The 19,483-nt window shown below is 45.3% G+C and overlaps 1 protein-coding gene across 3 annotated transcripts in view; it reads right to left on the bottom strand.

Annotated features, from left to right (window-relative positions):
• The window catches only part of TLE1 (TLE family member 1, transcriptional corepressor), an 81,910-nt gene that overhangs the window by 4,161 nt on the left and 58,266 nt on the right, over window positions 1-19,483 (bottom strand). For all 3 annotated transcript variants that reach the window (XM_024560030.3, XM_045195171.2, XM_024560031.3), the window contains exons 12-16: window positions 18,715-18,859; window positions 17,549-17,739; window positions 15,971-16,047; window positions 4,046-4,295; window positions 2,089-2,336 (exon numbers count right to left, since the gene is read on the bottom strand). In XM_024560030.3, coding sequence (XP_024415798.1) covers window positions 2,089-2,336; window positions 4,046-4,295; window positions 15,971-16,047; window positions 17,549-17,739; window positions 18,715-18,859 — 911 coding nt within the window. The remainder of the gene's footprint in view (window positions 1-2,088; window positions 2,337-4,045; window positions 4,296-15,970; window positions 16,048-17,548; window positions 17,740-18,714; window positions 18,860-19,483) is intronic.

Genomic DNA, 19,483 nt, shown 5'->3' with positions numbered 1-19,483 from the left:
GGAAGGGGATCAGAGTAAGCCACTGCAGGCTGGTGGTCTAGGGGTCCAGGACCTGGATCTGCATGCCAAAAGGGAGCTGGCAGGAGAGAGACAAGAACAGGTGAGAGACCCAATCACTATGATAACAGGTAGGGCCCATTAGAGAGCTGCTTGGGAATTTCAACACCAAGAAGAAAGTTTTAATGCCTGTCCTTCCTGTCACCTTATTATTCCCTCAGATTTCCACACTTTTAAGCTGAGCTCAGAATTTAATGAGCATGTAACAGAAGAAAAAGGCACCACTGTTGTCCTCACTTCAAAAATCTCTCCTCTGCAAGCTATTTGGAACTGCTCAGTACTCCCCACCAACACCCCAGTTCTTCCCAACTCTGTCACCATGCATGTGCCCCGGACCACCTGTGTGCCTCAAGACCTCTCCATGGTCACACAGGCCTTGAGCAGACCCTGCTTCGGCTGCTTAAAGTGCTGCTTTCCTTTCTTCCAAATGTTCTTGAAACCCAGTAACCACCTCTCATTTTACCCTCTGACTTCACTTGTTTTTACTTCTAGAACGTGAAGTACTTTCACTACTTGACTACAAATGTCTTTGCTGACTTATAGCGATCGGTGGGTGTTCCTCCATCCCTCTGCCCTACTCTGGGGCTCCTACAGGGCAGACCCTAGGACAGTTCGGAATGTGCTGGGTCAGAGCAGATACAATGTGCTGCGTAGACCCTCTGCTGCCCTGTCACTCAGAGTAGCTGCTATCCATGTGTGGCCAGTCCAAACTGAGGAAGAAATTTATAAAACACCCCGCGTTATATCTGACAGGTGTCCACTTACAGGGGATGGCCCAGAGCAGGGGTTCAGAACAAAGACAGAGAATGCCTGGACCCTGACCACAGCTCCATCACCCCCGGCTGTGTGACCCCAGGCAGGTAAACTGAACCTCTCCGAACCTCAGGCTCCTCATCTATAAAATCAGAGTAACAACAGGACAGACAGTATGAGGATTAAAAGTTGAAATGCACTGAGATTGGTATATTGAAAGTGCTATTTCCTAAGTCAAAAAGAATGAAAAAAAAGAAAAAACCACGAACACTTGCTAGATTAAAAGTCTGAAGCAGGCGTCAGCTCCCGCGTCATTAAGTGGCCCATGTTGCTAAGTCTGAGCTGCCCCGTGAGTGGCAGGAGAAAAACAACTGTCGCGCACACACAGGAACAGAGCCTGGCTCGGAGACACTTACTGGAGGGACAGTGAGCTGCTGTGGTGGCATCCACAATCCATCTGTCCCCTCCTCGGGCACACGGGCCCAAAAGTGTTAGGAAGAGTCCTGCTAAACAATCTGTGAGACTAAAGTCACACCATAAACAGAATATTTCCGAGTGACACTGCAAACGATGAACTGTGAAACCAAAGGGCGAAAGACACTCTAGTTCTGCCTTGGATGTTTCCTTAGTGCTTACATTTTCAAAAACCCTTCCGTAACGTCACAGAATCGCGTAGAGGGAGCGAACTGCCGCAGCCCAGGAGAGACACAGAAGTGGCAGAACGCAGCTCTCCCTACGACTAGGGGGGCAGATCCCAGGAAGCCGGGCTCACTCCTGGGTGAATGACCCCTTAGTCAGTTATTGAGAGACACAGATACTTGAAAACCATTGTGCGTGAAATTCGTGGAATCTTCTCTTCTAATGTTCTTTTTCTTGACTTTGTTATCCTGTATTAGTTGGCTTCTGTTTGCACAAACAAGGTTTTAGCCAAAGCCACAAATATCTGGCACTGGGGCCCTTCATACCACCCTGTGGTCCACAATGTGCCGCCACTCGGCCAGAGCCAGGAACGTTTTTGAAACAGGCCTGGCATCTGTCTGTGCCTGAAGAATGGTACTGGGGACACGTGAGAGTTAAATATAAAGTCTGGGGGACACCGAGCACTCAATCAGTATGGTGAGCGCCTCAAGGGAAGTGACACAACTCTGTCCTTGGACTCCCAATACCCAGCTCCAAGCCTGGTACACAGTAGGGTGGGCTGAGTGACTGGGGCAGCTGGAGAAGCAGGGGTGACAGGAGGCGTTCTGACCCCCACCACAGAAAACCACCTGTGCTCACCTCACCAGCGTCTGGTTGTGCAGGTCCCACACGGCGATGTTGCCGTCACTGCAGCAGGAGAAGCAGACCTTGGAGTCAGGGCTGATGGCCAGGGCGTAGCAGGCGGGGGCCGAGGACGTCAGCTCTGCCTTGATGCGTGGAGTTGGAGCGGCCAGGTCCCAAATGGACAGAGTGCTGGCTTCCCCTCCCACTATCAGAGTGCAGCCATCGGGGAGCAATTTGCAGGAACGGATGTAGTTATCTCTATTCTATGAAATGAACATAATTCAATTGCTGAAATGCATTACACCAAGCAGTAACAATGCCATGTTCTCTAACTGCTGCTATCTTGGTTTTTGACTTGAAAAAGTGGTATTTTACAGACGCTAACAAGCAAGAGTTCTGTAGTAAAAATCAGGATCCAATTGCAGCTGTCTCTTCTGAAATAGTAAACAAGACAAACTCCTAGGATCGCATGCTTAGATATAACTGTACCTCCTGTACAGTTCTCCACTGAGTAGACAGAACCAAAGTATCGGTAGATGTAAGTTAGGTATACACGTACTTCTCTTTGAAGAAACCACTTTTCAAAGCCAGTTTATAAATCTTTGATGTCATCATTCTCCACTACTTAGTGTATGGAACTGTAGAACCCCTGACTATGTTGTTTTGGTTTTCAATACTCTTAACTGTACCTAACGCTGGCACAGGGTCTTTCTTCGATAGCCAGATGGATCCTTGTCTAAGAATTTCACAGAGCTGCTTTCTCTGTAATATGGCTTCTGTCATTATTTATGTTTCTCAATCCAAAGGCCAAATGAACTGATAAAAGAAGGCATTTCTCCATCAAAATCAATATGTCTTAAAAAGGGAGGTGGGACCTAAAGTGACCCCCTACCCTGACCAAGAGAAGTAACTGCTATCCTTCAACCCAAATAGATACAGCTGAAATTTTTTACCATGCTTTAACCCCGTCCCATCACTCAATGATTAGAGAAACTTTAAGCACGTAATTTTTTTTAAAAGGTGACGAATGTTACAAAAGACTTCTACTACTACAGAATTCTGGGCTGCGCGTAAATATGTTTAAGTTCCATTAATGGAACTAATTTTAAGTTATTTCATTAAAAAATAAGCCAACAACTACACCCCCAAAAGTCTCAAAAATACTGCTGTTCTTCTTTTTGGAAGCACTCTCTTCAGAATCCAGGTGGGCAGTGGGTGCACTGTACCGTCCGCAATTCCCACACGCAGGCGGACACCATACCCGGGTTAGGGTGGCCTTTCTTCTGCCTCAGAACAATGGCATGTGGTCTGTACATCCTAGAGTTGAATTTAGAGACTGAAACACGTCCCAGTGTGTTCTATGGTCCTCAAAAGTGCACAGTGGTGTTCTCGTACTCTGGGAGGTGGACTGGGTACCTTGGGAAAGCATTCTCACCAGCTCTGTTTTGCTGACAGCTGCCCTATTTCTTGCAGTGTGATCTATTAACCCTTTCCTGAAGTTAAGGTAATAAAACGTAGCCAGCTCCCCTAGGCCTCTCTGAAAACACAGACCCTGTTCAGAATGGTTTTAATACCATGTTATCAAATGTTTACTATTCAATATTTATCCGAAGGCTGCAGGGAAATTAAAAGTTGAGTGGATTGCAGGGCTCAGAGTCCAGGGCTAGCTGAGCTTTCATCCATTAAATGGGAAACCCCCTTTAGAATACACATTCAAACAACGACAGCTTCTGTAAACGACTCTAAAATATTTTTTTTTAAAGAAATCCATCAGGGGATTTAACCACAGAAAGAGCAACAAATGAAACCTTCACATTTAAGGGAGAGGGTGGGGGAGCTAAATAGCTAACACAGGAAACAGAACGGGCTTCCATTTCCTCATAATGGGAATAAAACCCAGGCCCGGACAGCTATTTCCTTATTGGGTCTCCAGGGAGAAATTACCCTTGTGCACCAGTTCCTGTTCACTCACCAGACAGTCGAGCTGAGAGACAGGGCTCTTATTGCCGGGGTGGCTGATGTCCCAGACCTTGACGCAGCCCTTCCCACCCGTGTACACGTGTCTCGTGGGGTTGCTGATGGTCACCGCGCACACCACCTCCCCGTGGTTCAGGGTGTTGATCTGGCGAGCGTGTCGGGGGATGCCTGGCCCAATAAGGGCGTCGGGGGGGAAAGGGACCGGCTGCATCTGCCCATCGGCCGTCACGTGGAAGGAGTATGCACTTTTGGACAGGGAATGATTGGAGAGAAGAGAATGACATGAGAGGAAACAGAAAAACAGTTACCATAAAGCAGTTAGTCACAACCTCAGCACACTTCTATGAGAAGGACAAAAGGAAAGTTTCGCTTGTTAGGATTTCCTTTTAAAATCACATATAAGTTGAAGTATTTACTGATGGAACAAATTTAAAAGAGTAATAGAAACCTAAGCTGTACCAAAAGATACATATATCGAATTGCATTTAACATTTTTTAAATTGTGTTTATCCATTCCATAAAGCTTTCCTTCAAATCCCATTATAAAAAACTAAATGTGCCTCCAAATTAACATAAAATACCTCCTTCCAAGTACCTTATATAACTATATCATTTCTTTGTATAATTTTAAATGATTACTTTTAGAGAAGATTTTATTTAGTTTTAGAGCGAGGGGAAGGGAGGAAGGAAGAGAGAGGGTGGAACACTGATTCGAGAGAGAAATATCAATCAGCTGCCTCCCGCACTCACGTGTGACCCAACCGCAGCCTGAACCTGCAACCCAGGCATGTGCCCTGACTGGGAACTGAACCGGCTACCTTTCGGTTTGCAGGATCACGTCCAACCAACTGAGGCACACTGGTCAAGGCAAAATGATTATTACTGATGCCTATGACTAGAGCTTAAGAACTCATAATAATAACTACAAACAGTTAACAGCATATCGCAACACTAACACACAAAAACAGCTTTCTAAAGGTACCAGTGTTAAGACTTGAATTTAAGCTCTGTTTTGCATAACCAAGAGAAAATAAAAGAGATTCCATTAGGTCAAATGGCTTTGTGACAGAAATTTCAAGTGTCTTCCCTCAACACTGTCCCTGTCTACCTTGATCACAAACTCCAGCAAAGCTCCCAGCTTTATAGCCAGGCGAGGCTCTGTTCTGACCAAAGAGATCTAGAAGAAGCTGCTGGTACTTAGAGGAAGTTCTTAACCTAAAATAAAGGAGACCCCATGGAAGACATGAGAATTATCTGTACTTTCCACTCAACTTTGCTATGAACCTAACACTGCTCTAAGAAGTAAGTTTATTAATTAAAGACACAAAAGAAAGAAAACATTTTAAAAGGGGGAGGGGAATGTGCCTGCCCTCTTCTCTTCCTCCTTCTTGCTACCTGAAATATAAGCAAAATGACTGGAACACCCTTTGGGGGCCAAAGGTAACTCTGAAGATGGAAATCAATTACTGAGGGAGGCAGAACAGAAAGACGGATGCAGAGGCCTTGGTGACACTATGGGAGAGAGAAATAAACTTTATCTTTGCCCTACATCCAAACTGATGGAATTATGCATGTGGCACTGAAGACCACTTTCACTTTTTTTTTTTCTTGTCAGAAGCATCCCTAGGTGATCCAGAAGTTCAACATTAAACCTTTACTATAAACCTATACGTCCACATGCGTAAACAATAAACGAAGTATTCAGAGCTTCCTCTTTTCCATAACCCTCTGTGATAAATCTGGGCACTCTCTGGAACTTGTCATTGGCACCTGGCAGTCCCTTTACAGATCCAAAGACCATGGGTATTAATATATCAAGTCCACACGATATTTCAATACACGCACATTCCATAGTTAATTGAACCTATGCCATTCATTTACTATATTTGAAATCAAATAGCATTTTATTGCTCTTAAAGACGAAACCACAAGAACTGGGGTTTAAGTTGAGTCACGTCCTAGGAGAATTATTCAAGGTCCAGTATCAAGTTACGTAATTCAGACATTAGGCACCCTGACCTGGGTCTGAAAGCAACAAATAAGCACGTGAAGCTGGAGAAATGACCGATCGAAGCAATAATATCGTAATAACTATGGATGGTGCCAGGTGGGTACTAGAAACACTGGGGGGAGCACTTTGTTAAGTATATGACTGTCTGACCTCAAACTAATACAAAATACTATTGCATATAAGCTGTGATTTTTTTTTTAAATTGAAATTGAATGTATTTTGGGAGAAGAGGGTTGACACTGAGAGAGAACCTGCCTGTGCAAGCTCTCTGTGCTGTGAGAATAATGGCAGGTGTGAAGGTTAGTCTCTGTTTGCCATAAATCAACTTCCACACAGGTGAAGCTTCCATCAGGAGCCCTTGTAGCAATTCTGGATTTTCAAGGGAAGAAAATTTTTCTTGCTTCCACGGGAATCCTGCTTATTTTAGAGTTCAATGTTCCAGATCAAAATAGATGCACACGGTAGAGACGGAGAGCTGTACTGTCATCTCAGGAAGACACCACCTGTCTCCCAGGTGTCCTCCTCTTCTTTAAACTGCGCAGGAGGTCTGTGATCATCATTTTGAGGCAATTTAAAATTGATTCACAGTGCGCTGAACCGCTGCCAGAAGCCGTGAACACTCGTTTGCCCCAGGGGAGACCTGTATGGATGTTAATACATTAGTCCTACGGGGCCTCGGAGGGAGCTGGCACTGCCCGCTGTGCTGGGAGCCTAAACAAATGGACAACCCAGAACTACATAAAGGGTGGACGGGTCTCAAAAGAGGGGTAAACTGGAGTCAAAACCAGGGGAGCAAACGAGACGGTTTGAAATTAGTTATTCTCCTACAGGAAGACCAGGACCGTCTTTGAGAAAAGGCCATATTGATGGCACACCACGACAGTGCTAGAGATCCAGAAGGAGGCTTCCTTCACTACTGACTGAAAAACTAGAAAAGGTCAAATCAACTAGGAAGGGGCATTTTCAAACAGAGTGTATTTATAAATGGCACGCGACCCTGAATTCGGAATGAGGCCAGACACAGAGGAATGCATGTGCTGTGACTGCTGCACAGTGCAACCCTGGGCAAACCCCGAGGTCTGAGCGGCGGGTACCCTGGGCAGCCGGAAGGGACACGCGGCAGGCTTCAGGGCTGCTTTTGGTGAAAAGCCACTGAGGTACAGACATATGGTTCATGCACTTTCCTCTATGCCCATACCAATAATTAAAACCTCATGTTCACTTGTTTATTCACGAGAAAAGTTGAGGGAGGGCTCCTGATGGATGAACATGTTAGGCCAGGCCCACAGCCAAGTTGAGATGCCAGACTTGGGTTTAAACGGACCTGAGATGTGAAGCCCTGGCTCCCTGGCTTCACTAAATGGGTCTTCCTAGTCAGCCCAACTACCTGAGGCTTGTCATGTGTCTGTTTTGCTCATCTATAAGGTACCAATAGTAATAAAATGTAAGGGTCGAAGGGGTTGTTGTAAGGATTAAAAGGGGTAACAGCTGCAAAACTGCAGAACACTGACACAGTGCTTGACACCCGCAGGGGCCTTCAGGTGATGACAGTGCCGACATTAAACACCCATGACTTTAAGGGAGGAAAGAGGATATGTTGAAACAAAGGTTCTTATCTGGACCAGCGGACAAGTGTGAGGGTCAGGAAGCACAGGACAATGAACAGGCACGAAAAGTCAGGAAATTCAAAGGCATGGGCAGGTGGCACTTGGCAAAGAGAAGAGAACAGTTGGATAGGATTGTGGCAAACTTCAGGGCAGAAAGAACAGTCCCTGGAGCCCTCATTAGGGCGACTCTGCTAGGGCCACCACCTGTATCCAAAAGAGAGAACAGAGCCCCAGCCCCGCCCAGCTTTTTGAACCAAGCATCTGCAGATCCAAATCTTAATGTGAAATCTGGTTGTAGGACTGAAAAGAATAAAGCCCACTGGACATCACAGACTTAAAAACTGAATGAAATCACACATGTTCGGAGCAGGAGACTCTTCATTTACTGGGTACACGGCAGAGGAGAAAGAACTCAGAGTTCCCACCCCACAGGGGGTCCTCGCAGCGGCGGTGGCAAACTGGAAAACAAGACTATGTTCAGGGAGGCAGGTTGTTTTTTCCTGGCAGGCTGGCTCCTGTTAATAAAACTATGCTGTGTTCTGTGGCCAAAGGAAAACAGGTGTTTACAGAGTTATTGGTTTGCTGTAAATAGACAGGAACAGCAGCAGCAGAATCCAGTAAACAGTAATGAAGGACCATGGACCCAAGAGGTAATGGCTGTGGCCAAGACTCCGCTGCCTGTGGACTTGGCACGCCTGATGTGCGATTTCTCGCTGTGTTAACAGGCATCAAAAATCTGATCGTGTCAAATACCCTCACCCACTCTTCAAGCTCTTTAGAGACCAAGTCCTTCACAATTGAGCCTCATTTCATTTGACTGTCCTGTATCCCAAACTCCCAGCCACGTGTAACAGGCCAGTCCCCTCAAATATCATAGGCTGTCACATGTCCACATTGGGCACAAATGGTTCCCTCCTGCCTAGAATAGCACCACCTCCCTCTGAAGTGCACGCACTCCTTCCCTTCCTTGCCTGCCATAACCTCCCGGAAGATGATCCTTTTGCTATCAATGTCGACTTTGGCACAGCTCACACTGTGGACTATTTAGTGCACATGTTTACATTTCTGTCTTTCTCATTCGGGAGTTCTTCAGGGATAAGTGGTTGACTTCACCAGCTAGCATATAGCTAGCACTCAGTAAATGAATCCAAACACCCCGAGTTGCTTACTGCCACCTATTCACTTATAAATTGAGGCATGAAAGCTTGCTCTGGCAAGGAAAGTCAGCCATGACAAGAACGTGGGGAGTCCTCTGACCCCCTGGGTTATGCCAGTCAACTTTTCCCAAGGAATTTCTAGTAGTTGCACTCAGTATCACTAAGAGATGGTATCAACTTTCCTAAGGGGGTGAAAAGCAGTTCCCTGAGAGCTGAGCTGAACTAAAAGGCAATGAAAGCAACTACACTAAAGGACTGGAATCCCAGCCAGCAGAACCCAGTGGACGTGGGAGCCTTCCAAAGCAAGCTGAGGCAGGAGCAGCCACAGGTCACACACAGCAAGCTCGATCCTGCGGCTAGTCGCCGAAAAGAATGCAGTGAACTACAACAAGTGAGGAGACACAGAGGCTCAGTTTAGTCACTAGTAAGATGAAGGGATCAAACCTAACTTATCTGGGCATCACTTCCCCCCTTTTACAACATGCCATGACAAAACTTACCCTATGATCCTGACTGCTGAGGGGTGGAGTAAATGAAGTTATGTGGGGAGGTACTTCCAAAACAGATACGAAGTACGACGTAGATTCGACCTTTGGTTCCCATGCCCCAGGAGGTAGCTCACTGTCCCTTCTCACTTAGAGAGGAGGGGGAGCAGGACAGAAGAGGGTGATGGCCCACCCTGCCAGTAAGTGGAAGAGCCAAGATTCAAGTCCAGGGCAGGCCAGTTACAAAAGTGGAGCTCTAACCTTTACCTTAGCTTCCATATCAGCACTACCTTTGACCTTTCCACCTCCAGAGGGACAATGTGGGCCCCGCAGGATGGAGACACCTACCCTGTACAAAAAGAGACATCAGGCATGTCAACATATCAGTGCCCTTCTGTATAGAGCCCTGGGCACAGGAGGCTTCGAGGGCTGGGGCATCTGACTCACCCTAAGGTATATGAGAATAATGTAAGTTATGACTCTGAAGGATACCCGGAGCCTCAAGAATGGAAATAGTGAAGGTGGTGGCTGGGGCTGAGAGGGTGTGAGGAGGGGTCATAAGAAAATAAGAGCCATGTTATTTTTAAGATTTCAGCAAAAAGAAAGTAGGTCCTCAGAAATTTAGTTCATCTACTATGTCAAAATCTCCCTCTCTGCCAATATAACAAGCTTTACCTTTAACACTTCTTAAGAGTCTGCATATCTAACCTGTAACATCTATCAAATCCTTTTCTTCTTTCACAGGATTTTTCCAGTTTGATGCCTCCCAACAGGGCAGAGGGGTTTAGTAACCATTAAATTACAAGTTGAGGACTTCAAAGCATTAAGATTGAAAAGTTTTTGTTTCCTAGTGTAGTTGACTATACTGCTCTTCTCATTTTTTTAAAGCAAATGCAGAAAAAGTAAAAGGACACAGGAAAAAGTAAATTACTAAACAAAGAAAACAAGAAGAGATGGCCTAGTTGATAAGCTGGGAGGCTCTCTGGCCCAAATCAGCCTTTATGATTCTGAGTTCTAGGCCCTTCTTCCTCCGTCAACCAAATACCTCCAAGTTTGTTGGTGTGCTGAGGCGCATCAGCAAGATTCCAGTGCAGGACAAAGACACAAGCCAAGAGATTCCTTGATGACAACTGAGATAAACAAAAGTTTAAAATGCAGCTATTTCAAAGCTCAATTCAAAATTCTAGCCAAGATTCCAACCACTATAGGCAAATAGCATTATCTACACAAGTATACAAATTGTACTTATAGCTGATGAGCTGAAAGTCATTTTTGAAGAAGGGAAGAGGGAGAGAAGTAAAGGGAGAAAAAGTTGTCCAACAGGTAAACACACCTGACATCAAAAAAAAGGGCCTCAGATGTCAATAAAATCTCAAGAAGTTAGCTACACATTCCCAGATCATCAAAGGGTAGAAAAAGCAGAAGTTAAAATAAACCCACATGGTGATAATAAAGCACAAAAGAGACATGTTACTTTCAGCATTTAATAGACCGAAAACACCCAAACGTCATAACAGGTTAAAAAAATGGGGGGAGGGGACTGAATTAATTTTCAAATCCACTGAATAAACCAGCTGTGGAATCTAGACATGGTCAACAGAAGAATCACAAGCAATTTCAGAGAAAAAAGGGTGGGGAGGGGGGTGGAGTGCTGGCTACTGAAGTGTCTCCTTGGCTGGAAGCCAGGGGTGGCCTCTCTTCACTGCTGCAAAACATGTTTTCCTAAGAGGTGATTCTACCCCAAATGTAGTTAACATTTTCTTTTCCCTTTAGCTACGACTCCAAAAGGTACTTTAAAGATTTATTTAAACACTAAACAAGTGGGTAGAAGATTTCTCAATTACATGTCTAGCATTAAAACACAGGGTGAAGGAACCTGGAACTAAGCTGGAATCTTAAGCCAAACTATTATTAGTCTGAGTTATTACTGACCTCTAGGCACTACAATAGGAGGCAGGTAGAGCACAGGAGGAAAGCATAGCTCCACGGCTAGAAAAACGTCCTGTGGGGTGGAGGGTGTGCATGAAGCGCAACTAAGAGACGTCAACCTGACTCAACTTCCAAATTTCTTTCACCAGTGATCTACACAGAGCTCAGAGGAATACATTTCCTTACAACTAAAAATGAGTTCAAGCTGAGCCAACCAAACAGTATCAAATAAATCTCACCTCGAGGATCTACAAACAGTGGAGGTTACCACTTATAAATCTCCTTTGGAAAGGATGAATCTCAGGGTCTCCCACGGTCCTGGGCTCATTTCCCACCCAGTCAATGCAGCAAACATTTCTTTATGGGTATCTATGCTCAAGGGGATGAGGGAACTTCAGAAGCTTCAGTTCTAGTGGGGAAGAAGCAGACAGAAATGACATGTTGACACAAATTTACTCGAGGCCAAAGTGTGAGAAAGTGTTACAAAATGTTACAAGGTGCTACTGGAGAGATCCTGTACGGAAAGTCACGAGCAAAGGCTTCGTGGAGAAAGCAGCAACTGAAGTGGTCTTTGAACAGAAAGAATTTCCACAGGAAGAAGAGAAGGCTGGTGAGAAGGGAAGTTGCTCAGAGCAGAATGAGGAACATTCAGAGATTAAGTGGCTATCCCCTCTGGCTAGAGCACAAGACGGGAACACAGACACCGGGCTGGAAGAGCAGGCTGTAGTGGTAATATTACGAGAGGGGCCTTGAATGCCACCTCAGGAGCTTCTATGCAACTCGTGAAACTTCTGAGCAAGAAACAGATAGGATCAGATAAATACTTTAGAAAAGGTAAAACTCATCTAGGATCCTATTAACAAAAGTAGATATAAAATAAGTGAGGATTTTAACAAATAAAAAGACTGGGTAAAATGGGAGTTAAATAAGGAAGAATCAAAGGCTGAAGTTTAGGAGACACTGGGGATATGCCTTTAACAAAGAGGTTAGGGGTAACTGGTGTGGGAAAGGGAAAATGACCACGTTAATTGCAAAACCCCACTGAGATCTCAGATGCCTTTAACACCAAACACAAGTACAGAATAGTGGCAACGTGAGTCACCTAGTCCACTTCGATGCTAAGAATGTAGGCACAGGGCCTTTTGCATATGTTGGTTCCTCCATATGCAGAAACCTAAAGGTTTCTGTCCTGCTCCTATGGGGTTAATGCAGCTCAGAAAACACTTCTGAGAATTCTTCCTTGACCCTTCCCCCAGGCGGGATCAGCCTGTAATAGGTTTCATAGAAGAGTTCCTCTCTGTCATAGCTCTTATCTCAATTATAATTAGGCATTTATTTTTTGTGCTTATTTGATTAATGTTGTCTCTCCATCACTAGGCTGTGAGCTCCCAAAGGGTACCCCATGCCTGTGCAGCAAGTCTTGATGAAATCTGAGGAAGAAGAGAGGAGGCAGGTGACTATCTAGATTTCAGTAAGCAGATGGTGTAGGAACCCGAAATCGCATCCTACGAGATAGGGCTGAAGCATGGACATATTCAGCCAGAAAAGACGCCTCGTGGCAGATGGTGGTCTCCACACATATGAAGAGCTGTCATAAGGATGATGGATGAGTGGCATGCTGTGTGGTCTCAGGGGGTAGGAAAGAACCAGGATTGATGGGTAAAAGTTCTGGGGAGACAGATCTCAGCTTAAGGCCTGGGAGAGTTTTCACACGGCTGGAGAAAATGGACCGCTCCAGGCAGCAGCGAGTCCCATCACTAGATATGCTTGGTCAGAGGCACCGGCCACTTGGTGAGGCTATCGTAGGAGAACTAAGCCGCAGATGAGCATTTACCATACTAGAGGCATTTCGAGGTCCCTCCAGAACCAACAGAACTCTTCTGGCTGTATCACTTTTAAGAGGCAGTGATCCATCTGCACAAGATCCCTCAAGCTCCCTGTGCTACAGGAGCTTACCTCACGCTGTCCCCTTTGTCCCATGGGTTTATTCCTTCCTGCACAAGCTTCAGCTTTCAGTGTGTCAGCCCCACTCCGAGGAAGCTCCGCCCTTCCAAATTTTGGTCATTCTTTCCCAGTTTGCCTATAACCCACTGCTCTGTCTTCACAGCACTTACCATTCATCACAAACAAAACTGAAGAATTCATTGTCCTATAATGTCTCCACCAAATCCAGTAGCCACCTCCTCCGCCTCCAGGCAGGGAAGGCAGAACATTCTCTTGCCTGAGGCATGTCCAGCATCTAGCACAAAGCCTGACACACAATTCTTGCTCAAACATCCATGAATAGCCATCCACATATTTCAACTGGTATTTCTCAAAGAAAGACACTTGCAAAGCCTTTACCACCTTGTTCACCCAACTCTGAAGATACTGGTTTGTGACCCTTTCTCTTAGGTATTTCACACTAGTGCTGTTCACAGTGTGGTCTGCAGATGGTTGCTATTGTGAACTCATTAAGAAACCTTTATGTAACAGTCAGTTCATGACTCTTGTGCTAAAAGGCTGGAATACTTTGTATCCCCTCCCATTCATCCGTGTTGTTGCAACAAGAGTATCAATCTGAAGCGCTGCCTCAGGCGGTGTTACTTCACTAATTGGAAAGAACAGTTACTAAGTAATGGATTGACATAGGGAGGAAGACTGCATAGCCCTGATCCTGGAGACAACCGGGAAGTTCATTTTGCCTTCTGACATTGACTCCATCTTGCTCACATAAAATGCAAAACATAAAAAATATATTTTAACTGTTTTAGACAGCAATGACCACTCTGATCCAGAAACCAACAGCCAATGTCCATTTGACCAAGAGGAAAAAAGCACCCTCACATGTGAGAATCTCACAACTTTGTCACTGTGCCCAATGTCCTTGTCAGGGGCACCTCATATCCTGTTTACACTGCTGTGAACAAAACCCAAGGTGCTCACAAGCCAAGTGCACGAATATTTTGGCTCTAATAAGCATGACACCAGTATTGTCATTTGCTGAAGGTTTGAACATTGTGTCTAACCACGCTATTGACACATACAACACTGTACACACATACACACACACGCACAAATACAGTTACAAAGAACTGGGTCTCCAGCTCTTTTGGGGTCTGGGTCTCCAGCTGGAGAACTGGGTCTCCAGCTGGTTTGCAACCAGCTCGGTAGTGAAGCTCCGCCTACCTTCCCCTTCACATATCATATTCAAGGTGGGGTCCTGGCAGCGGGGCACACCTCCATACCAATAACTCTTGAAACTGGCTTTATTTGCTCATGATTTCCCAAAAGATTCATCAATGACTATTAATTATTGCCTTTTATCACAACATTACTTGTCATTTACCCACTCACTAGTCAGTAGAATACACAATGGCTACGCTGTCAAAAACACATATTTAAAAATACCTTAAGTGTTCTGGGACATCCCAGGCTGCACAAAAGGTGGCATACCCAAGAAAACACACAACACAGGAGTTCATTTAATCGGAAGGAATCTACCAGCTAAGTAAGCATTTGCAACACTGCCCCACTCCCCAGTCCCGCTCTTCCCTGGGCCTTGATGTTGCCTAAATTCTTAACACCTCTACTAGTTCTTAGTGTAGAGAAAAGCCTCACATTATCATCAATCAAATCACTATGAGATAGATATTATAATGCATGAAAAGTGGGATGACAAGAATCTGCTTGCCTAAAAGCAGGTGATGAGGATAAAGAATTCTATTTTTCCTCATGCTCCTGGTTTAAGTTGAAACAAGGTTTCAATCAAAACCACACAAGGATGACCAGGTAGCTGAGTGGACCACTCAAAATAACACAATAATAATGTCTGCTTTCAACTTCATGTGTCCCTTGCAAACACACAAAGATAAAGGGTATAACAAAAAGAAACTGAAGGCCTATGACATGTACCTCTATTTAGAAAAAGCAACAAAGTTGAAGCAGGCTTTCTGCCATCTCCTATCCCAGGGGAAGTACTCCTATCCCAGAGCCCTTGCTGGGAAGTAGGACATATTTCAATTTTGCTTTGTACAAAAATTGAAAACTTAGGAATTCTTTGAAATCACATTTCCAACTACTAACATTATGGAAAAGGAAGTGATTTCAAGTGACTCTGGAAGAATAATCAACAGGGTTTTTCAAATTCTGAATGTTCCTTGCCCTTAACCTCTCTTTTTTTGCTTCCCCACACAGCCACGCTGCTCTTTGTAATTCTGGACCTCTCAGAATAAGGCACTCAGCAAATCTTTACTTGGGGATCAAACTACCCTTAACACAACTCTCATCTCCACCAAAATAAGGAAAAGGTAGCACTGAGCTGGGTAAAAAGACAACACATTTCAAACTCCTGAGATTTCAAGAGTTCTTGACAGCTTCCGCCCATGACACAGCCCTGCTGGAAACCCCCTGCAGCTGCCCTTTAACCCCACAGCCCAGCAGAGAAGTTTTCTGAAGACGGGTCAAGGGAGGAGGGCCAGCCGCCTCTGATTCTTGCATCCCTCCTCACCCTGTCTCCAACAGTTTCTCTCCAGAAATAACTAAATGCATGAGCTCACCCACAGTGAGAAGACAGAGGCATGACACCTACAAGGTGCCTATTTATAGAAAGTGCTAACACTCCTCAGGAAAAGACACTAGAAATCTCCTTGGAAACGCCCAGGCCTGTGCTCCCGTTGGAATTCTATTCTGCTAAAAACCATGACTAAGTAACCGCCTTGAAAATAAAACTGAGGAGTTGGAGGTACTTACGGTTTTCCCCCAGGGATTCCTGCCAGGTTGGGAGGGATTGTAGGTACTCGCATGTGAGGGGGAGGATCAAATCCGACCTAGAAACAAAATAAGGCAGAGGAGTTTATACAGGGCAGGCACTTGGTGAACGTCTCTAAACACCTCTCACTGGAAACTCACAGATCTCAAAGCAGCATAAATAGGAACAGTAACATGTGCTGATATTTTCCAAAGGAAACATTATAACACAAGAAGTGATACAACCACTTCTAACTACTACAAGACATACTTCTTTTTGCTGAGGTGGAATTGAAGATGATTCCTCGTGTACTGGGCACTAGCCTCCCATGACCAATAGAGTGGAGTCTCAGTCCTCGAACTTAATTAATTCTGGAAAAGTGCTCGAGAAGCGATTTGTTCAAAAACCAAATCTCCTTTATTGCCTGAGAAACGCGTGATTGATCATACAGGTATCAGCAGAAAAGGGTTGTCAGTTGAGAACCAAAGTTTTATTCAGTAACCGAGACATTTTTATTGTGAACAACTTGGTCAAGAACTGAGAACTACTCGAGATGGAAGATGTTTGAAAACCGAGGTTTCGGCTGTACTTCCTGTGGACTCAGGATGCTCTGCCTTGTCCAAGCAAGCACACCGAGCAGTATGTTGTCTCAGTCAGTATTCTCAACCTCAACATTATCGATGTTTTGGGCCTGAGAGTTTTGTGTTGGGGGCTGTCCTGGAGAAGGCAGGATATTTAGCAGCATCCCTGGACTCTTCCCTCTAAGTGCCAATCTCCAGACATAACCAAATGTCCCTAGGAGGCAAGAATCGCCCCGTTTCACACCACTGGTCTAAGTTAATCCTTAAGGATTCACACATGACATTGTGCACCTTAATGACAATACCTCGTCCCTCAGCTGCCCACTTTGCTTTGAACGATCCTGCCCTCCAATGCACAGCCCTTCGTGCTAGAGCAACACAGGGGAAGAACCAATGAACTTGACTCTCACTCCAAGTTATTTGAGGAGAGAGGAGAGAAATGCACATGACATATTTCAAACAACCAAGAGAAAATATTTACAGACTTTTATTTGCTATGGGTTATAATCTAATCCCTCTTCCTTATTTCCATTCCTTTTTTTCTGTTTCTACCTGCTGCACTGAGATCACTTCTTACAACTAAGCCATGCTACTGGGTTTAAAGGATAATACAGGCACGGAAAGAGAAAGTTACAGCTTCTCAAATATTTTTTCCTAAGAATTAAAGAGGGGAAAAAAAACCTTCAAGAAAACGAATGAAAAGGCTTCTGTAAGCTACTTGAGCCATTTCATCGCCTTCCAAAAAAAAAAAAAAAAAAAATCTACTTTGGTGGGAGAAAACCAGATGTCCCCTGAACCGCTAAAGCGGCTCCTAAACACTGCCTTTTTTCATCCACAAAACAGTAAAGCAAAAAGCGTTTGGCCGTAACTGAATGAAGCGGCATGTGGATGAAGGCGAACAAGACGAAGGTGGCAGGCAAGGACACTAGGTCTTTGTTTCCAAGGCGTGGGGGCTGCCACCCCATGCTCCCCCACCCATTATGCTCCGCGGTCACCTACCATGGGGGAGCGCCCATAGGCCACCACGGCTGCAGCAGCAGCAGCCGCGCTCATCTGCGGGGACATGTTGTGGAGGCTGGCGTAGGCGGCACCAGGGCTGGTCAGCTCGCCGTTCATGCCAGCGTGGGGGACCATCCCGAACGGGGTGGGGTACGGGCCAGGCACGGCCAGGGGCGTCCTCAGGCCAGCCGCTGCAAAGAAGCACAAGCCGCACGTGACTGCAGGATCACTTTTAGTGCCATTCATTAGGGGAAAGGAAGAGGAGGGGATGCTGTGGGGGTGGTTAATCACCTCCAATTCTGTACAGCATCCCTTCTTCCCCAGAGCTGAATTCATCTCCGGAAAGAACACACCCCAGGAGAAGCACTGCCCACACATTTCCCCCTTGGTAGCACCGGGAAATCAGGAGGAATTTAGCAGCATTATCGCACCCAATTCGCACAAGGCAAACTGAGGCACAGACACTACCTATTTATCTGACTTAATTTCAGAAGGTGTTCTTGATGAAATTCAAGATTTCTGTCTGATCCTTTCATTCCCTGGGACCGATTCCAAATGAAAACCCTATCCTGGATTTAGGTAAACCAAAGCATGGGTTTAGAAGGAATATTCTGGTGCCTCTTTTCCTTTGGGCCCTGGGAGTTACTTTTTTCCTTTCCCAGTGAGGGAGATCAAGTTGAACGTTATGAGTTTATTCATAGGCTGGGGTCTCAGTGAAACTCCCCCAATTTCTACTGAAGGAGAGGTCCTTGATTCCTGATGGACTGGCAGAAAACCGGCCAACAAAAGTAAGCAAGAAGCACACTTGAGCCAGCCAGACAGGCTGTTTCAGTCAATATTAGCAAACTCGAAACACACAATGATAGTTTGGGAAGGAGCTTACATTGAGAATAATTATCAGAAATGTTATTGAAGTCCCTAGGATTTGGATTATTTGGAAATAAAAGAAAAGCCAATGTAAACAGTTGGAGATCGAACAGGGTACAGCTGCTGAAACCCAAGGATGAACATCTGTTTCTTATCGTGGCTTTTCAGAGATAGCAAGGAGGGAGGGAGGCAGTAATACATTCCACTTTCATGGGGAAACTGCGTCACAACATGAGCAGATGACGAATCAGGCTGGGAAAAGAAAAACAAAACAAAGCACAACAAGAGCGATGCTCTACCCGCTTGGTTCACGAGGGGGTCCATGGCTGGAGGCTTGCCGAGACCTGGACGCAGTCCTGGGGTGGCGCTGGTGCCCGGCGTCGGCATGTCGCTCCGAGGCGTTGGTGTGCTGGATTTCAGAACAGGCGTGCTGGCTTTTTCATGCTGGTATCATTAAACAAATTAAATGAGTATTATTTTTAATCCAAGCCATATTACACAATTTATCACAACAGCAGCTGGGACACTGGGCACCTTCTAGCTACTCCCTCAGCCAATTTTCATAAATCCACACAATGTTGACAGCATTAACTTGCGAGCGAGAAATGCTGACCTTTCCTCTTCCTGCCAGAAGCAAAACTCTATCACACTTCTTCCTCCACGGATTTTATTTTAAAAAGTATTTTTCCATTGGGCTGGTAGTCTTTGGATGTGGGCCAAGTCAGAAAGGTGACCATCCAGAGGGAAGCTCCTGGTCACTAGGAAATAAATGCCCGGCCACCAGGAATGTCAGAGGGATGACCCCTTTTCTAACCTTGCCTTCAGTGGCAGTGGGAGCGAGAGTAATGGTGGGAGACAGCGGGGTTGTTGACTTTGTGAGACACAGGCCACATTCCAGAGGCAAAAGCCCTAGACTAATCCCATCATTGTGTTTGAGAAATATGCCTAAAATGGACAGGCAGTCCTTTGGAGTTAAGTATCATTGCCAACTTGCCTATAAAACCAGTGTGAACCGTTAGTGCATGAGTCAAGACAATAATAGGCCTACAGAGCATCTTCTTTTGCCTC

Source organism: Desmodus rotundus, chromosome 1, assembly GCF_022682495.2.
Source record: "Desmodus rotundus isolate HL8 chromosome 1, HLdesRot8A.1, whole genome shotgun sequence".
NCBI classification, from domain to species: Eukaryota; Metazoa; Chordata; class Mammalia; order Chiroptera; family Phyllostomidae; genus Desmodus; species Desmodus rotundus.
This window is presented reverse-complemented; position numbering and strand designations above follow the sequence as displayed.